Source organism: Crocodylus porosus, unplaced genomic scaffold (assembly GCF_001723895.1).
Source record: "Crocodylus porosus isolate Cpor-Errol unplaced genomic scaffold, CroPor_comp1, whole genome shotgun sequence".
In the NCBI taxonomy this organism is placed as follows: Eukaryota; Metazoa; Chordata; order Crocodylia; family Crocodylidae; genus Crocodylus; species Crocodylus porosus.
This window is the reverse complement of record NW_017728886.1, coordinates 36,016,596-36,036,712: the sequence shown is the minus strand read 5'-3', so window position 1 is coordinate 36,036,712 and position 20,117 is coordinate 36,016,596. Positions and strand designations below refer to the sequence as shown.

At 39.7% G+C, this 20,117-nt stretch overlaps 1 protein-coding gene across 3 annotated transcripts in view; it reads left to right on the top strand.

The window, feature by feature from the left end:
- STAM (signal transducing adaptor molecule) overlaps window positions 1-20,117 on the top strand; it is a 53,458-nt gene that overhangs the window by 15,487 nt on the left and 17,854 nt on the right. For 2 of the 3 annotated variants that reach the window (XM_019532470.1, XM_019532475.1), the window contains exons 2-8: window positions 2,635-2,719; window positions 13,417-13,492; window positions 13,589-13,684; window positions 14,205-14,351; window positions 14,616-14,706; window positions 15,830-16,022; window positions 18,434-18,528. In XM_019532470.1, coding sequence (XP_019388015.1) covers window positions 2,635-2,719; window positions 13,417-13,492; window positions 13,589-13,684; window positions 14,205-14,351; window positions 14,616-14,706; window positions 15,830-16,022; window positions 18,434-18,528 — 783 coding nt within the window. The remainder of the gene's footprint in view (window positions 1-2,634; window positions 2,720-13,416; window positions 13,493-13,588; window positions 13,685-14,204; window positions 14,352-14,615; window positions 14,707-15,829; window positions 16,023-18,433; window positions 18,529-20,117) is intronic. The other variant, XM_019532483.1, reaches the window with a different exon arrangement.

The following is a 20,117-nucleotide window of genomic DNA, read 5'->3' as shown; positions in this document are numbered from 1 at the left end:
GGGAGAGAGGTGGAGGCCATCTCTTCCCAGCAGCTCGCTGCCTCTCTCTCCAAAGAGCAGGCTGTGGTCATGGAAGCCAAAGCCTTCCCGATAACACCAGGAAGAGTGTTGATGGCAATATGGAGATTTTAAATAGAGTTCCTTTTAATAACTGGTAGAATTAAGTGGAAACAGTAAGTTTGCTTTGCAGTTGATATAACTTCCTGCAGTATTTCTCAACTGTGAAATACTACCCGAGTAATACTCATTTAAATTGGTAGCTTTACATTAGAATGCCATGTTTTATATATTGGCTTCCGAATTATGATGTGCTGGCATTTCTGATCAAGCTTTATCTTAAAGTTAACTTTGTAAAGGCTTTTTGATGGTGGTGTTTTAGTTGTTGACAGACTTCATGTATCTTTGCTTACCGACACAACTTTATTATGAGGGTTAATTGAAATGTACAGTTCACATTCAGTGTGATAATTGGAAGCCTTCAGGAATTTCTGTTTTGATCTCAAGGCTTGGACGATACTGTGTTTAGTTGAAATCTAAACAGAACAGAAAGATATTAAAATTGCCTGCATTTGTTCCTTCTATTTTTGTGTTTAAATTTTATTTCCTGTTTCTGAATGTAAAAAGATACACTTTTTCCTAATCTGCCACATATATTAATTTTAGGTTTTACTTATTACACTACTGTGCTCAAGTTATCCTTTTAAAAAAAAAAGAAAGTAAAATGCTCCTGGGATCCGTTGATGGGTCTGCTACTAGGTGTTTTTGGAGCTGGCAGTTTAAAATTTTGGATATTAGTGTTACTTTTTCATAGTTTTGTGCGATGTTTACTTGTCACTAGTTCTACAGGGAAAGTAAAATAAGTTTCTGTGACAGTCTGGGACACTGAAGACCCTAGGTGATTCCTCTTGTCTTAAACTGGCAGAAAATTGATGAACAGTTACCAATTTTACGTTTCTTTTCTATTTTCTCTCAATGCATATAGCATGCAAAAACTGACTTCCTAGTTAAATATAACATTTGTTTTTTCTTTAAAAATATTCTGTCAAAAAGCACGAATCAATTGAGGGAATACAAGTGGGGCAACTTGGTTGTCCTATTTATAGAAGATTTTTATATCTTTGCTTGTGTTAATTTTTAACTTATATTTCTGATACAGGAGCCTGCTTACTTTGGATTAAGGAGAGAGAAACTTGCAGGTCTGGAGGTCTTTAGTTGTAGGCTCAAAGACAGATATTCTCCATGACTTCTAGGAGATGAAACATTTTACTGATGTTGTCTCTTTCCTCAGTCTCTGAAGTATTAAATTAATAAGTCTTTCCTGGCAGCTAGATCTTTCCAGGAAAGCATTGTTCTCCTCTAGGAAATTATCTAGAAAGCTTTTCAGAAACTGGAGCATGATATTGTTTGTTTGAGGTCTGTTTTGTAGGCGTAAAATTAAAAAGCCTACAGATAAAATTGAAGGAGAAATAACTTTCTAGTCCATCTTTTCTGTTCACAGAATTTTGGGAGTTGCTTGAGTCTTCCTTGGGTTTTGATAGTGTTTGATAGTGTTGACCAGTTCTGCTGCAAGCTCCCTTAGGAGTCAAATGGGTTCCCTAATTCAAAATTTAGAGGTAAAACTCAGTTTCCATGTTTCTTTCCTCTGTTGCAGGGGTGGGCAGTTATTTTGGGTGGAGGGCTGCTTATTGAATTTTGACAAGCCATCGAGGGCCGCATGACAGGCAGCCCAGGGCAGATAAAAAATTTAGAAAATTAATATTAAGGTACCCCACGGGCTGGATAAAATGGCCTGGCAGATAGCATTTTGCCCACCCCTGCTCTACTGTTATGTTCCCTCATCTCCTCCTCCACTGACATGGTTAGGGTGGGTAGGTATGCTATGATGATAGCCCAGTCTCTTAGCTGTTAGTTCAGCTTCTGCCACTAGGGATTGACCTCAGGGAGTAGCATACTCAGAGGTTCAAAAGGGGCCCAAAAATTAAGTTTCTGTCTCACTTGAATCAAATTGGCTGAATTTGTGGTTAAAAAGCAACTTCCAAAAATAGAGCTGGGGAGTCGAAAATTGGGGTTATCTGTTTGTGGATGAATTCCTTGTAGCCTCTTGTAGTAGTAATGCAGAGGAAGTCATATCCAGCAGGTTTGGAAACTGCCTAAATGTACTGCTCAAAGCTTACTACAAAGTATATAGCAGTGTAAAATGGTGGAGCAGCTGAGGCATGAAAGTGTGTTTTGGCAAGGTGTGTTGAGTCCTGAGACTGTGGGTAGTGGTAGCCTTTTGAACTCATTTATATCATTTCAAAACAAAGCATGCCGAAAGTTCTTTTTCTATGATAAAAGATCATGTTGTATACTTATTGTTGAAATTTAAAACAAAGTATAAAATGTATGTGTTCAAATATTTGGAGCCCTGGGTGATTTTGAAAATGTGACTGTAGTACAAAAACGCATTTTACACACATGCATAATATTTAATTATAAGTTGTATTTAGTATATTAAAGGCGGGATAAGGTCTTACATTGGCCCGTACCTAGTTGTGCTACAAGATTTTCTTAATAGCTGAGAGGTTTTAAGTTAATATTTCAAATGGATATGAACGGCAAGTTTATTATGGTCTATTTATGCTTTATTATCAGAAAAAGCCACCAGTGAGATGAACACTGCAGAGGATTGGGGCCTTATCCTAGACATTTGTGATAAAGTTGGACAGTCACGCACAGGGTAAGTGTTGTGATTTCAAGTTTTGTTTTCAAACTAAATCTCTACTAAATTAATTCACTTTTATTATATGGGTGTGAGAGGAATCAAGATTGAATTTAGATACAGACTGTCATCAATATTTTAATTTATGTTGCTTTAGAAATATAGGAAAAGTAGGTATGGAAGGGACCTCGGGAGGTCATCTAGTCCAGCCCCTTGCTCAAGCCAGAAGTATCCCTGTCTAAACCATCCTAGTCAAATGTTGAACTAACATGCTTTTAAACTTTCAGGGATGGAGATTCCACACCCTCTATGGGTTGCCTGTTCTTGTGCTTAAAAATCCTTATAATGTGAAGGATCTTCTTAGTATTGTAATGAAATTTCCCTTGTTGCAATGCGAGACTGCTCCTAGCTGTTTTCCTTGTGGCTGCAGAAAGTAGTCTTATCACCCTTTTCTTCATAGCACTCTTTAGAAGTTTGGAGACTTATGAAATTCCCCCTTGGGTGTCTCTTGTTCAGACTAAATAATCCTAGTTCTTCTAACTTTTCCTTGCAAATCATGTGTAGAGTGTACTTGCTGTGAGAATTAAAGGAAAAACACAAAAAGTTTATTTCTGGACAAAAATATTTTACAGATCTTCCTTCGGAAAAAATCAAGGAATCTCAATTTAGGACCTGCACACATCTGTTCAGCAAGTCACCTGATGTGTGTTTAACAGTATTGTTATAAACCCAGGAGATGTCATTAAGTTTATTTTATATGGTTTCTTTCCTTAGCTGGGGAAGAGCTGGTCTGACCATTGGAGGATAAGTGGGTATCTTGAAAAATACATTAGTAATTAAAGGATACACATCTCTAGTATGGGATGCTGACTTCTGTTTCTAAATACGCAATAGCATATCACTGCTGAATGCATTCTCAGACAAGCTTTATGCAGAGATGTACTCCGTCAGGAGATGGAAAACCAGACTCTAATCTGAGATGTGGGACACTCTGGAGTAATCTGTTATAGAAATAACATAATCTAAAATAGTGCAGTGAATATTCAGAGTTGTACAAAGGGTCAGAGAGAATGTTGAATACAGTGCACTAAACTTTTAAGAGGGATCGCAGCAGAAATTTTAGGCCAACCATCTGCCATGGGATTGTAGGTGGTGTTTCAGGGAACATAATGAAAACTTGTTGTTGCAGGTTGGCCTGGTGAGCCATGCTGTCATTCCTTGCAGGCAGACTTAGCTATCTTGATTTGGCTTTAGAAGCCATGGGAGTGATAAGAATGAGGTTAGAAGCTTGGAATTTGTGTTCTGAATGAATCTTGCATAAGCATACTTAGCAAATGGTTCAGATTAGACATTGCCTTCTAGTAGGTAGGGTATATTCCCACTGTCACAGGGATATGGAAGAACCTGGGTTGTTCTTTAAGCTTCTTGGGGGGAAGAAAAACTATGAATTCTGAGACAGCAAAATCCTCTCCGGAAGTTCATTTGTTTCAAGATGCAGGCTAGAAAATAGCCATTCTTTAAGGATTATTGTTGGTAGTAGCATAACAATAGGTGGGCAGGTGGGGCATGAACCCTGGACACTGCCTAAGTGGAGGCCTGCAATGGAGCTGGGGGTAAGAGGTGAGAATGGGACTGTCTCAGTTCCCTCCCACCCCCCAGCTCCTCTGAATCTTCCCTGCAGTAACTGCAGCTCTGGCAGCTGGTTGGGCAGCAAAGTGTTGACAGCATGCAGAAGTGCCCAGAAGTTCACTGCTGCTGGGGGAGATTTCACATTCTTTGGCCACTGCAAACCATTGTTTCTTTGGCTGCTTGACCAGAAGAATGCATCAGAATGGAGTTCAAACTGAGTTGCATTATGATATTAAATATATTCTGTGTAAAACTCATTCTGACCTAAGGAATTTGACACCAACAGCAGTGTCATGCTGTGTCTACTCAAAATGGCAGTACTTTCTCCTGATTAGTTCTCTGGGTGCTCTGGCAAAATAAATTTGTCCTGGAAGAACTTACATTTTGATTTTGGTTCAAGTAATGTAAAAAAGCTGGTATGTAGTCTCTGACAAAAATTTTAGAGTTATGTTAGGACTTTAACATGTAACTGACTACCAGGTCTAGTTTACTGTGAGCCATGTTCTTATGGTCACTAGCATGATTAAAGGCTACAGTTTTCCACTTGGGTCATAAAACTATTTAGGGATTGCATTTATAGAGCCCTGTACATACATCTATCACTTTAATAAAGATATAGTCCCACTGGTTGTATTAGGAATAGCATGAATGGGATCGTCTTTACCCCGAGACAAAAAAAACACGTGGAAGATAGCTGCTGTATGGTACATTACTACATTTCTCTAGATCTGCAAGAACTGCTGCTAACATCTTTATGTGAAGAACAGGCCTACAGTAATTATTGGAAATCTTCTATGCCTAAATATTTTATATTAGGACAAGCTAATTGCAGGACAGAAGGTGGAATTATAGCTGTGTATATGTGGTTGCACCATTATTAATTTATTAATAATTTAATCTAATAATATGTACCGTTTCTAGTGCTCCCTTAGTCTGCTCAATTAATTTTTTCTCTGGCAAATGAGAATTTTAAGGTCATGGGAAAGTACAGCTGGGAAGGATCTCATCTAGGCCCTTCTTAAGGCAGGATCATCCCTGACTAAACCCTCCCAGTCAAGTGTCAGTCTAATCTGCTTTTGAAAGTGTCCAGGGATGAAGATGCTGTGACTTCTCTTGTAGCCTATTCCAATGCTTAACTACCCTTGTAGTCAGAAAGTTCCTCCTAATCCCCAACCTAAGTTTCCTCTACAGAAGCTTGAGATGATTGCTCCTAATCCTGTCCCTTAGAGAAAAGTGCATCTCCGTCCTCTCTGTAATCATCCTTCAGGTAGTTGAAGACTATTATTAAAAATCTCCTTACTCTTCTCCAAACCAAGTTACCCTAGTTCTTTTAACCTTTCTTCATAAGTCTAGTCCCCCCAGGCCTATAATTGTGTTTGTTGGATCTCCACTGGATTCTTTCTAATCTGTCCACATACTTGAAGTATGGAGCCCAAAACAGGACACAGTACTCTAGGTGAGGCCTCACTAGTGCTGAATAGAGCAGAAGGATTGCTTCCCTTGTTTTGCAGGTGACATGTCTGTTAATATGGTTGTATGCTTTTTGCTTTTATGGTGATGAGAGCATACTGTTGACTGATATTCAGCTTATGGTCAACAGTGACACTTCAGGTCTTTCTCTGCAGTACCATAGTTTAGTCTGTCATTCCTCAGTCTGCAGGTGCATGAAATAATTCTGTCTGAAGAGCAGGACTTTTAAGTCTGTCCTTGTTGAATTTCATCTGGTTGATTTGAGAACCATTCATCCAGTCTATCTAAGTTATTCTGGATCCTAGCCCTACCCTCCACAGTGTTTACAATGCCACCCAACTTGTTGTCATCCTCAGATTTGCTAAGCGTGCATTCATTCCTGTCATCCAAATCATAAATGAAGATGTTAAGCAATGCCGGGGCCAAGACAGACCCCATTCAATACCTTCTCCCAATCGGACATTGAACTATTGACAACTACTCATTCAGCATGATGATTTTCATAAATCTATTTTTATAGTGCTACATCTTCAAATTTTTCCACAGCTCAAAATTTCATCATGTTCCATTTTGTGTGTTCCAATTTTCATAGCAAGTAATGCCATGTCTTTTTTTTGCGTGAAAAGCACTGGCAAATTAAACTGTGCATTCAGCAACACCCTCAATAGTCTTTTAATTTCAATATGGTATTGGACCATATTCCAGTAGGCACTTTTTTCAAAAAACATTGATATGGCACATTAAGTTGAATACCATACACTGGGCTCATCTTTTTTCATGCAAGTGTGAGGCAAGGCTAGTTTCATTTTTGTCAAGTGCAGTTTTTCTATTCCTATTCCCGCTAAATTTATTCTAGTAAGTATGTTAGCTCTCGTGTTGCAGGTTCCTAATTACGAGTTTCTTTCCTCATCACTACTCAAACTTCTTAATAAACAAATATGAGATGCCCAATACCATGAGTATTCAGACAGTTGAGACCTTAAGGTAAAATAGTATATTAGTAGGTAATAGTGCCTTATCACTAAGAGAGTTTGTGTAGTGCATATGATGCATATTTCTTGCCCTTTTTGCAGCTCTAATGTGGTTTCACAACAAAAGGGTGACTGCATGTGAAAGGCTTTACCTTTGCTATTGGCTTGTTCTCCTGTTACAATACAGTACATAAAAACATTTATTTCTTGGCAAGCACTATTTGAATTTGAGACCCAAATTGAATCCCGTGATTGCAGTATTGGTTTGCAGTAGTGAATGCACCTAAGCCCCTGGAGACAAAGTTAATTATACCTTTTACTCTGCAACAGTGGGTAGGTCCTCCTTCCAGTGCATGCTCCCAGACCATGAGGGACACCTAGAGTAGGGCAGGGAGGAGGAACGCCTGGAAGCCTGCTGCCACTGCTGTCTCCAGCTGACCCTGGGGTAGGGGAAGGCCCAAGACTCCTTGTGCTCCAACCTATCCAGTCCTTCCAGGCACTCCTGCTCTCTCTTCAGTCCCTGGCTGTCCGCTGCAGTCCAGAAGCAGGTGCTGGAAGGTGGGTATTGCCCACAGATGTTGCTCTCTGCAGCGCTGCTTGGCCCTTTGTGCAGATGCTTGCCACAGCTGGAGCTCTCAGGCCAGCCAAGGGAAAGGTGCAGGGTGGGAGGGGGGTAAGTAGCAGGGACCCGGCGCCCTGTGTGGCTCTGCCCACACCCCTGGCAGGAGTGGTCCTGGAGCTCCCTTGCCCCCCTTCCGTTGGGTCAACTGGGGACAGCAGCAGGTAGGTCTTTCCTTCCTGACCTGGGCTCCCTCAACAGTAGGGGACCAAGGGAGGAAATGGATCTGCTGGCAGGTGCCATCCCCTGTGGAAAGGGGGCAGGTATGATCCCCTTTCCATTGCACCCCCCCTCAGTCCACCACTGAGTGTGTTTGTTGAAAAAACAAGATGCAGTGCAAACTGAATAATGTAGCTCTCGTCCAATCTTGCCTAGTCTCTCTGCAGATAGTTGGTTGTTTGTCTGTTGTGCTGTATATAAAATATATACTGGGAAACATCGGATTCAGAACTGTGGCCTACTGTTTGTATAGCTAAGTGTCTAGGATGTTCTGAGGTAACGGTTAGGTAAAAATAACTAGACTGTTGTCCATTTATGATAAATGCTTTTATTCTGTTTTAAATAGCTCTTCTGTTACTATTCTATTCTATGCTAATGCTGTTCTAAGCTTAATTGGACACACAATTAATTTTCAGTCAAAATCAGGGTTTTAAAGAGCTTTGAGAGTTACTGTTGTCATCTCAATAATGGTATAGGACTTTATGTAAGAGGAGTTGGCATTTATCAACCTGATAATGATATAATCTTGAGGCAAACTCTTCTGATTATTAATTTTTACTTATGTTTGAATGCACTTAGCACCTAAACGGTAATGTTAAATGTGGAATGTGATTGTAAATGTAGACTCTACATGTACTTAGAGTGTATGAATTAGATCTGTTTGCCTGTCATCCTTACCTGTGTTTATGGCACTTTAATTTGGTCATTTGTTAGTTGTCGATTTGGGGGTCTCTCTTCATACAGTAAAAATATTCAGGTAAGGAGATGTTGGGCCTGGAATAGTTGACTCCTAGATCTTTGTTTTCCAGTGCTAGCTTAACTAATGAATATTATGCTTGTAAATGTTTGTCCATGTAGGTCTATATGCTTTAAAATTATGCTGAAGCATATAAAACTGTGTGTAATCATTTATATGTAATCAAAGTATGTATGTGGTTTGTTTTGTTTTTTTAATTGTCTACTTCAGGGGGTGAGGTTTGACTTTATTGTTTGGCCTATGCCGATCAATCTGTTGTACAAAAACATAGAGTGAAATGGCCATGCTATGTAGCAGCATTTTCTATAATTAGTAGTACTAAATATGAGGTAGAGGTTTGTGTAAAACAGATGCTGCCAAATATAGTTTAGCCAAGCAGTAGTGTAACTTACACCAGCTTCATTTTAGTTCTTGGATAGCCATGAACAGTGTAAAACTAATTTTGGGCATGGGGCAAAAAATAAAAACTTGCTGAAAGTGCACCTGAGGGATGGGGGAAGGAAGCACTGGGGGCGGGGGGCGGAGTAAAACCAGCTTAACATTAAGAAGAAAGATTAATGATAGTTCAGTGGATATCCCAAAAATTTGGGGGGCCTTGTCTCAATGATATTGTTCCCCCATCTGTACTCATCCAAAACTGTTTTAGAACAGGCCAAAATTGCATGTCAGAAATTCCTAGTTTAAATGTTAAGTTCTCTTTTAACTTCACTTTCTACATTATTACTTGCCACTAATAGTATATTATGATTTATATATGAATATAATAAAGTCTTTGTTCTATACATCTCACTAGTTTGAAATGGTGCTTTGGAAGGTACTACTTTTTTTCCAGCAGTTTGTTGCATCGTCTCATCTTCTATCTGTACTAGTGGGACTAGAACAGAATTTTTTTCAAGGATTGAAAAAGGAATACTTGTATTTAATTGACTATCCGTAAAATGCCCGTTTTCAAAAATACAGTCAATGCAGAATTCAGTTGAGCTTTCTTAAACTGTACAGCTGAAATAAATCCTTACTTATTAGATTTCTGTCCTGCCTAATCCAAAAGGCTTAAAATGAACAAACAGCCCACAGATAGGATTTCCCAAATAACACCCCGAAACCCAAGAACCTCCAATTTTATCTCCATCAACCAATTGCTTCCTTTCAGACCCCCACACAAGCAGACCCTCCCCCTAGTCCCAGCTATGTCTCCCAACTGCCATTTATCCAGGTACAAGAAACCTCTTACTGCCCCCACCATCCTGCCTTATCCCCAGGGGGAGTTTTTCTCCCTTGCCCCCCACACCTCTCCGAGCCTGCACCATTACAGTGCAACATAATTCACTGGCACTGAGTGAACAATTAGGTTATGTACAAGGAGTATTATGGTTGTATTGGTGTGGAGTTTGGCATGGGATTAACTTGTTCTCTTGTTGTGGTTATACTGTTTTTGGTACCTGACACTGGTATCAGCCCTGTTGTCCTTCAGTTTCACCAAAACCCAGTCAATTCACTTAACATTTCACATCAGCTGTCACACTAGCATAGCGCTTCCCTCAGAAGTTTGGGGCAAATAGGCAATATTTTGGACAAGGGAGCAACAAATGTTTCCCGTTTATTCTTAATAGACATATTATAAACCTCTTGGCTTGCCATAGCTGCAGACCAGATTAGAATAGAAATTTCATCTTCATTTGTTCCTGTTTCATAACCATCAGAAGTCCTTCCGTGCGGTGAGTGGATGCATATAAGAACTGGAGACATTATAGGATGGGAGGGAATGTTAGAATATAACTCTTTCCATCTCCTAAGACATGTTTGCCTAAAAATAACTTGCTGTAATGGATTGTCTTTTGAAGTGTGTACAAGTGTTTCTCTTAAGGCATATTATAATTTGATACACGCCAGTCTTAGGCACATTGCTAGGTACTTATGACCTTTTGGGCCTGGATACATGACACATTTATGTCAGTGTAATAATTTGCATGGATTTGTACACAAGTGTAAATTATACCAGGCCCCAGAGGGGACAGAGGAACAGATATCCAGGGGTAGGTGCTCTTAGAAGGTACAATTACAGGACCTTGCCACTTGGTAGGGGTACGTACAGTAGCACAGGGGTGGGCAGTTATTTCAGCTGGAGGGCTTCTTAACAGGTCTTGGCGAGTTGTCAAGGGCCGCACACACAATCTTCCAGAAAATATCATTTTTAATAAATTATCAATTTAAAAATGAATCATACTGCTAAAAATTAGAAATCTATAATATATCTTAATTTTATTTCAAAAAATATTTTTGTCCTGCTTTGTTTATTTTTGAGTACTGTATATAGGGGCAATTGCCTAAGCTCAAAATAGTCTTACTCTTGCATATTGCAGCGGTGGGGTTGGGGTTGAGTGTGTGGAGGGCTGTCAGTGCACTAGGTTCTGGCAGGTGGTGGGCAGGGGCGAGGAGTGGGGGCAAGGGGCACATGCAGCAGAGCATGCCTGGGTGATGCACTGCAGGTGCAGTCTGGGTCTCCTCACCCCCAGTCCAGCCCATGCCTGTCCCACGGTGCTTCGCATGAGGCCGAACCCTGATCTGGGACAGCCTGTGGTGCATTCCCACGTGCATCCACCCAGTGTCTGCCAGACAGTACAGCCCTGGCCCTGGCTAGGACAGCCTTCCAGATACTGCTCTGACCTGCCCTGCTCCTTTCTTCTGCTCCTGCTTTGCTCCTGGTGGTGGCTGTGGGGATACGTGCTAGACAGCAGATGCCCGGCTAGGCAGGGGCAAAGCTGCAGCCAGGTGAATTGCCTCAGCATGTGGGCTCCAGCTTCAGCTCCCTGCTGCTGCCTTCCACCCACTCCACGCACCTGGCATGATGAACAGCCATCTGCAGGTGGGCTGAGTGTGTGGAAGGCAGCTGGGAGCTGGAGCTTTTTAACCACTGTCAACCACAAATCAAAGTTCCTCCTAATCTTCATCATAAATGTCCTTCACTGCAATATGAGGTCATTTCTTCTAGTCCCATCCCCAACAGATACAGAGAAAAGTCTATCTCCATCCTTTTTATAACCATCTGTCAAGCAACACTGAAGACTGTTCTCAAAATCTTTCCTCTCCCTCCTCCCCTCCTGATCTTCTCTTTCCCAAACTAAATAACCTGAGTTCTTTCAGCCTTTCCTTGTAAGTCTCATCTCCCAGGTCCCTGATCATTTTTGTTGCTGTCCAAAATAAGGATGTGGACAAATTGGAAAGAGTCCAGTGGAGTGTGGGGTCCAGAACTAGATGCATTAGTCCAGGTGAGGCCTCTAGTGCCAAATAAAGGAGAAAGATCACTTTCCTTGATTTGCAAGTCGCACTTCTGTTGATACAAGCCAGTGGGCTGCTGGCATCTTTGGAGCAAGCCCACTGTTGGCTTGTATTGAGCTTTATAGTTTACTGCAGTGGTTGAGCCATTGATGACTACATGTTGAGTATGATAATCCAACCAGCCATGTATCCACCTTACAGTACTTTAATGTAGTTTCTTTTTCCTTAGCTTGCTTATGAGAATGTCATGGTAGACAGTGAGAGATGCCATGCTAAAATCTAAGGTGTATCATATCCACCACTCTCCAAACATCTTGCAGAGCCTGTCACCTTGTTATAGAAGGAAATCGGGCATGACTTGCTTTTCGTGAATCTGTGCTGGCTGTTCCTGATCACCTTGTTCTTCTCAGGGTGCTTCACTATAGATTTTGTGAGGACCTGCACCATCTTTCCAGGTATTGAGGTCTGGCTGACTTTTCTCTATAATTCCCTGGCTCCCCCTTCTTCCCTTTCTTAAAAATAGGTATTGTATTTTCCTTTTCTATACACCCGCGACATTGCCCAACTCCTCCAAGTTCTCAAAGAGGATAGCTAATAGCTCTGAAACTACGTTGGACACTTCCTTCAGTATCTCAAAGCATCTTGTGTATCTTAAATAAATCCTAACCTGTTCCTCCACTACTGTAGTTTGTTTGTGTCCTTTACTATCTTTGTTGCCAGCTGCACTCATCCTCTGGTGGTTGCCCCATTTGTGAAGGCTGAAGTAAAAAAGGCATTAAATACTTTAGCCATCTCTGCAGCATCTGTAACTAGATTGTCTTCTGCATTCAGTAAGGGACCTATACTTTCTTTGGTTTTCCTCTTATTTTTGATGTATTTGTAGAATCCCTTTTATTGCTTTTTACATTCCTTGCCAGTTGCATCTTAAATCATGGCCTTCCTAATTTTCTCCCTGCATGCCTGTATAACATGCTTGGGTAGTTTTACCCCTAACTTGTATTTCCTGCAGTAATATTATCCAATATTCAAATACGTTGCATTGATATACGCCTGTATGTAGTGTGTCCAGTCTTTGTTTACACCAGAATAAATGTCATGCGTAGTTCCTGTATAGATCATGCCTAGTCCAGGTACTAATAACAGTATAAGCATAGTGGCCAACTATGTATTTTAGTGGTATGTTCATTGTACTTTCCAACTGAAGACTCATTTCCCATGCAACATACCATTGATATTACAGTTTTTGAAATGTCTGGCATATTGTTGCCTGTACATTGATTTGTATCAGATTACCATTGAAACAGCACTTATTCATCTTGCTCTATCTTGTGTATAGATGGAAGCAGAAAGTGTTGTTCATATTAAGAACGGCTGTTGAGATGCAATTCCTGTTCATGCAAAAAATCTGAAGAGGCTGTGACTAAATTAATCTTTCTAAACATTGTTCTTCATGGAAATTTCCATGATTTCCAGTATATGTGGAATGTATGCAAAATATGGAAGTTTCTTCGTGTAGATGGGCTATACAAAATTATAACTGAAGCGATTAAATGCTTTTAGTTTAATGGGAGGACTTTTCTAATTTAAGAAATCTAGCAGTCCTTGTATACTGTAGTTGTGAAATTATTTTTATTATTATTTTGGTTCCAATTTTTTATATAATTTACTGACTCCTATGGGCAAACTTATTTTCCTTAGGTTTTTTCCTTTTATATAGCAAGAAATATGGTTTCATTGTATTATTTAAAAGCTCTGAAATTTTCTGTATTGATAGGCCTAAGGATTGTCTTCGGTCTATTATGAAGAGAGTGAACCATAAAGATCCTCATGTTGCTATGCAGGCACTGACGGTAGGTGGCTTCTTCCTTTTATTTTCCTTCACATAGGTATGTTGTAAAACACTTGACCTGGTTTTAATCTTTCTCTCCCCTTCCTCCCCTTTTCAGCTTCTAGGAGCGTGCGTATCAAACTGTGGTAAAATCTTTCATTTAGAAGTGTGTTCAAGAGATTTTGCCAGTGAAGTAAGCAACGTATTGAATAAGGTAACTTAGAGTGTTGAGTGGTAGGATTTCAGGATAGAATTTAAAATAAATGGGAGATGAGCTGTGGAATATGTGCTTCTAGGGATTAGAAATTGCTTGTGTAGCCCATGTGGTGCGAAAAAGGAGAGGGTGGGAATTGCTCTTCAGTGGCAGCATCAGGGAGGTATGAGGTAGGGGAAGCGTGGGCTCATTTGCCAGCAGTGATTGGGGTGGTGGGGATGTTAGTGTAGCAATGGCAGGGTATCCTGGGATTCTGTGCAACTTGCAGCCTATGCAGTATGTGTGTGTGTGGCCTGAGGCCCGTGACTGGTATACAGTGCTGTCCCTGGCCACTCTAAAGTTGGAGAGCTCTGATTTAAGGGAATCTTTAACTTTAATCTTTATTGTATACAGTGGAGCAGGATATTGGTTTCATGTAGGAAATGAAGAGAATTTTGCAAAAGTCAATTTGATTGCTTTATATTCTGCTAGAAGTCTGCAGTTAAATTTTCTTAAATAAGTAACTTCTGACATTCTCTAGGGCCATCCAAAAGTTTGTGAGAAGCTGAAAGCCCTCATGGTGGAATGGACTGATGAATTCAAGAATGACCCACAGCTTAGTCTAATATCTGCTATGATAAAAAATCTTAAGGAACAAGGTGTTACTTTCCCAGCTATTGGTTCACAGGTATAATATACTAATGTTTCTGGGTTCTTAAAGTGGTATATGTGTAATACTCAGAACTTACATAATTTCTATTAACTGTCAGTGTTTTTATATAATTTTTAAGATTTTAATTTTTCTAAAATTTCTGTCTTAAAAATTGAATGGTCTTTTAAAAAAGTACAATTCTGTGATTTTCATATTAGATTTTTAAATGATCCAGAAAATGAGTTTAATATATATTGTAAAACCTGTTACCACTTATCAACTTTTGTGTTGCTTGGCTAGGCTGCAGAACAAGCAAAGGCAAGTCCAGCTCTAGTAGCCAAAGATCCTGGTACAGTAGCTAATAAAAAAGAGGAGGAAGATTTAGCAAAGGGTGAGTAGCTTTTTTGACTACTTTATATATTACTAGATAAATGCCACTTCATTATACATATGAAACTTAGTCTCATCTCCTTTTTTTTACCTCCTGTTCTTTGTGAACTGAATGTTTGTGGGCTGAAGTCTTCCTATTTTTACATATTTAAAAATTGTCTATTTTATAGTTTTTCAGTATATACATATAAACAAATCAGTTTCTTTCCAGAATCAAATCCAGAATTGCCATGGTTTAAGGTGCTACTATTTAAGGTGGTTTGTGGTGTCCTTTATCATAGTTTCTTTTCAGTAACCTTGTATCTCTCTGTCTGCTTACTATGACAGCAAGGAATATGATGGTATGTCATATGCCAGCTCTACACAATGAAAGGATCATTCTTATGCATTAACTTCCCCAAGCCAGTCATTGGCTTTTAATATGGAAACAGTGACAATGCTAGCAGAATGGCTTATGGATTTAAAACTGCAGCAGGCACTGGGGACAAATTACTATACATCTAAGCAACCTGACAATGGTTACATGGAATCTACGTATTCAATAAACTAATACAATTTTTGAATTTGACTTTGGCAGGTGGCATTTTCAAGGAGTTTTCTGTTAGATAATTGAACTTAGATTTACTTAAATGCCCAGTAGCCATCCTAAAAACTTTGAGTAGGGTTTTAAAACTAACAGAGAGCTACCATATGCTCCAGTAGCTCTGTCTTAGAAAATGCTGTTTGAAATGTTAAACTGTTAAAATATTGAAACTTGTATGTATCCAAAGAAAAATACTGATTTGAACATGTTGCATTTATGAACGTCAGATTTGATCTTGTGGACAAACTTGCACTGACTTCATTGGATCAGGCCTTTTATGTTTAAATATTAGTTACTGATTTTGATCCTGACTTCTTGAGCACCAGGATGAAGCTCCTATGTCTTCATTGTGAGTAGCATTATGTTCATTAGCTTTCACATGAGTTAGGTTTTTGTTCAATATGGTTATTTCTAAATGAAAGACAGAACTTCTATCTTGTGTAACACATTCAGAGTTGTGCTTTTATTTATTCTAAGTAAAAATTTTTAATCATTACCTCTGTAGCTGTGAGTTTTAATAAAAGTAACTTATCTTTTGTAGCCATTGAATTATCACTAAAAGAACAAAGGCAACAACAAACAACACTTTCCAATTTGTATCCGAGTACTTCAGGTCTCCTAACAAATCACAAACACGAGGGTCGGAAAGTTCGTGCTATCTATGACTTTGAGGCTGCTGAAGATAATGAATTGACATTTAAAGCTGGAGAACTTATAACTATACTTGATGACAGGTAACTTGCGTGGGCACGCCTGATTGTTGAATACTAGGAGCAAATTCTTCAGACAAATGATGAATTTAAATATTAGGATCCTTATTAAATCCTCAGATTCTGCAGTTGATTGTTGTCATATTTCAGTTGGAATTACACTGTGGTGATAGAAACACCAATTAAGGGTTGCAGGAGCCTATTGAGAGAAAGTAAATTTGTTAAACACTGACTTTTTGTTCTGAAGTTTTCTTTCTCTTGTTCTTGACACTTGTCTCTGCTTAACAGCTTAACGCTGCGCTAACATTAATTGCTTGATAGAGATACTGGTAAAACCTTCCTAATGGAGAGGCAATTGCTTGCAAAAATGCTTTTGAAAACAGAATTTTGCTCGCTATTTCTTTTTCAACACCAGCATTTTTTGTGCAGGTATAACTGTTTCAACACTTGTCCTTTTTCCAAAACAAATGTGTGTTTTTGGATGTTTTAAAAGTATATGTTCCAGCAAAACTTGCCAAAGTAGAATGTCTACAGAATTCCTAAAAATGCAATACAAGTACTATTGAAATACATTGGCAGTTAAAATACACACTTAACTTACTACTATTTAAGGTGGTATTAAGACAGTAGATTGCTTTCTTGACAATGACTGGCTGTTGATTTTCTTTAAAAAAAAAAAGTATTCTGTAAGCACTTGTACATATTTTAATATGATAGCTTAAAATGACAGTTGACAAATTGGCTTTGTATTCTCCCTGGCTAAGTACAGACATTTGGGGAGGCTAAATCAAGTTCAGAATGGCTACCTGATTTAAACTTTGCTTGAACTTACACTTATGCTTATAGACCTGGTCTCAGGGACCAGCAATCAGTCTAAACCTGTAACTGTACAAAAGTTCCATGCACACAAACCAGTTTAAAACTTGCAGAACTCAGTGCAAGACAAACCTGGATCTATGTAGTGTCAAACTTATTCTATTTAGGTCAAACCAGCGCATGGAACTTCTGTATGTTTTCCCTGCACAGCCCTAGTGGTGGGGAAAACCCAGCCACTGGCCTCAGTTCTGGGGCTGCTCTCTTCAAACCACCCCCCACAGTGGCCAGCCACCCCTCTTAACTCCCATCCCACAAGCCACTCAGAGTGCAGTGTTCACTGCTATCAGAGCTAAGCAAGTAAGTCCTGTTGCGGGGGAGGGATAGGGGGTATAGGTTTGCTGCGGGGGTCAGTGTGCTAAAAGTAGCTTCTGATTTCCACCCCCCCCAGCCCTGCCAGGCACTCCTTGACCCTAGGAAAAACCTTGAGGGTTGTGCTTGCCTCCCCAATCATCTCCCCTCACCCTTCATGGTTTGTGCCTCCTCCATCCCCTGGCAGACCGCTGATCCTCTCCAGTCTGCTGGACCCAACCCTCCTGCTAGCCCCTTCATCCTAACTTGCCTGATACTGGGCAGCCATTTTGAGCTGATTTTAACCACCTGCTAATCCCCCCCCAATGTCTGTATTTAGCCCCTGTGTCCCAAAACATCAGGTCCTCCAAGCCGGTCATTATTTCCAGGAAAACAGCTGAAACTTTTTTGGCGTTGCTTATGTAGTCAATTGTAATAGAGATCAATATCAAATTAAAATAGCTGTCTGTCTCTTCCTTCAGGTGACTGTGCTGGGATCTTTCTGTAAGGATATATATGGAGAGCAAAAAATCTGTAGTAGTAGCAAACTGGGAACTCCCTTTATTAACAATTTGACTTTATCTGATGTCCAGAAAATTTTTTATTTTCTTAAAACATTTCAGATCAACTATATAAGCATAGTCTTTCCATAAAATAGAAATAGTGGGACATTCAGCCTCTGAGGAGCAAACTGCAAGTAGCCAAGAGTCTTCAACTTCTGTTGTCATTAGCCTACCCTCTGACCCTCCTCATACAGGTGCTCAAAATAAGCAGAGAGCCAAACAAGTAGAAATAGTCATATTAGGTTAGATCAGTTGCAGTTTCAGTCCAGTATCTTGGCTCAGACAGTATCTGAAACATGCAAGAAATCCTGCGAGAGTCAGTTTATAGAATAACCTTACTTACTATGGAAGTACCTTTCTAACCTTTGTCATTAAGAGGTTTCCTTCTACCTTTAGAAGGGATAGAAATTCTTATATATTTCAACGTGTAAAATAATTCTTGCCTAAAATATTTGTTCTCATTATTCCAGTCCTTTTTGCAATCTTGCAAGTTCTTACCTTCAGGTTTCAAACAGAATATTTTGGAAAAAAGAGGTCTTCAGAATAATAATTTAAAAGAAACTTTTGGAAGTACGTGAACATGTACATTAGAGCTGAATTAAGATTTAGAATGTCGGATACTTTTATTTAAGCATGTCTCATATTTTTGCCTGCATTAAATGGTATTATAATATTATTGTTCATGGAAGACTTTTTTTTAATCTCCAGTGATCCAAATTGGTGGAAAGGTGAAACACATCAAGGGATAGGTTTATTTCCGTCTAATTTTGTAACAGCTGACCTTACTGCTGAACCAGAAGTGGGTGAGTAGCACTACAGTTATGCCAAAGAATATGCAACATAATGCTTCCAGTTTTGGTCATTTTGCCTGTATATACAGCTAAGTACAGACGGTCAAAAAGCCAGAGACTGAACTGATTCAATCTTTGCAGGTTAGTCTAAGCAACATAGGTTGAACAGATAAGCAAGTGAACAGGCATTCATTTTTTTTTATTCCAAAAATGCAGCCATGTGCCTGCAGTGGCTCAGGCCAGAAGCCAGTGGACACTAGAGCATGTCTCCCTGTTCTGCTGGAGCAAACTGCATGAGTCAAGGCTAGCCTGTGAGGTTGAGGGTGGTGGGGGGCGGTTTGCAGGGGAGGTTAACTTGAATCTGGAGGGGATCTGGGACAGGAGTTCAATAAATCAACTTAACCTAAATCAGTTAAGTCTGATAAACCATCAAGGTTTATCTTAAACTGGTTTTGGCCATTTTGAAAGCAGTTTGCGTGCACTTAACTTCTGTCTAGATAGATAGGTAAGAAAAGGACAGAAGTACATACAAAGTAATTAATATTTACTACAAGTAATGTGATCCTTGCTAGAAAAGTGTGTATGTATATACACGTCATATATGATAAAAGGTAAATAAAAAAAAAAAATACAGAGAACCTCTGGTGGTTCAGTGTTATAAGCTGCTGACAGGTTAAAGCACCAGTGACCATTCCTTTCTTTTGAAATCATCTTTGTGCTGCATGATGTTTAATTACTCGACCAGTGCATCATTTCCCTGGGTGGAAGCCAGCTTGCTGAGGAATTGGGTATTCTTTTGACAACCATCATAAACTGTGGTTTTATGGTACGGCGTTACAATAAGGCATTTATGATAAGGAGTTTGAAAAGATAACCATTGTATGGTTATAGGTCTGAAGTTCTTTGGATCTGAGGTATCTTTCCCTGTTTTTAGGAGTGCTGCAATATGTGCTTTCCACCATATGTTGGGTACTTTGTATGTTGTTGCAAGTGTATTGTACAACTGGAGTAGCCAGGCCCTTGTTAATTAAAAATGTTCTATTTGTTCTAACCTGATGTCAACCCCCCCCCCCAACCAAACTGCAAATTAATAACACAGCAATCGTCTGCGTGTGTGGCGCGTGCTTTCTGTGGCTCCAGAGGTGGGTCTGCTGTGCCACATACTGCACATGTACACCTGTCAACCTGCCCCAACTCATGGGAGACTTGCCCAGGACTACTCCAAGTAGAGGAAAAGTCTGCTACAAGGTTCTTAGTCTTTGAAACCTCACAATGACAGCAGGAGACAGAAAAACAGGAGCGGCAGAAATAGCATATTGCTGACTGAATCAAGAACCCAGAGTCACCCACCCTGCATGGAAATGTGCCCAAGCTGCAACAGAATCTGTTGATCCTTCAGAGTCTTAGTCAGCCATCTTCAGACCCACAGATAGGAGAATCATGGAAGACAGTTATCCTTGACTGTGAGGGATTGCCAATGATAATGCCCCTTTCCTGTTGAACCTTCCTTCAAAACTCCCTATCTTCCTGGAAGATGCTACTTGATATATATTCCAGGTTCAATTTGCAAGGGCCCTGAAACTTCCTGCCCATTATATTTG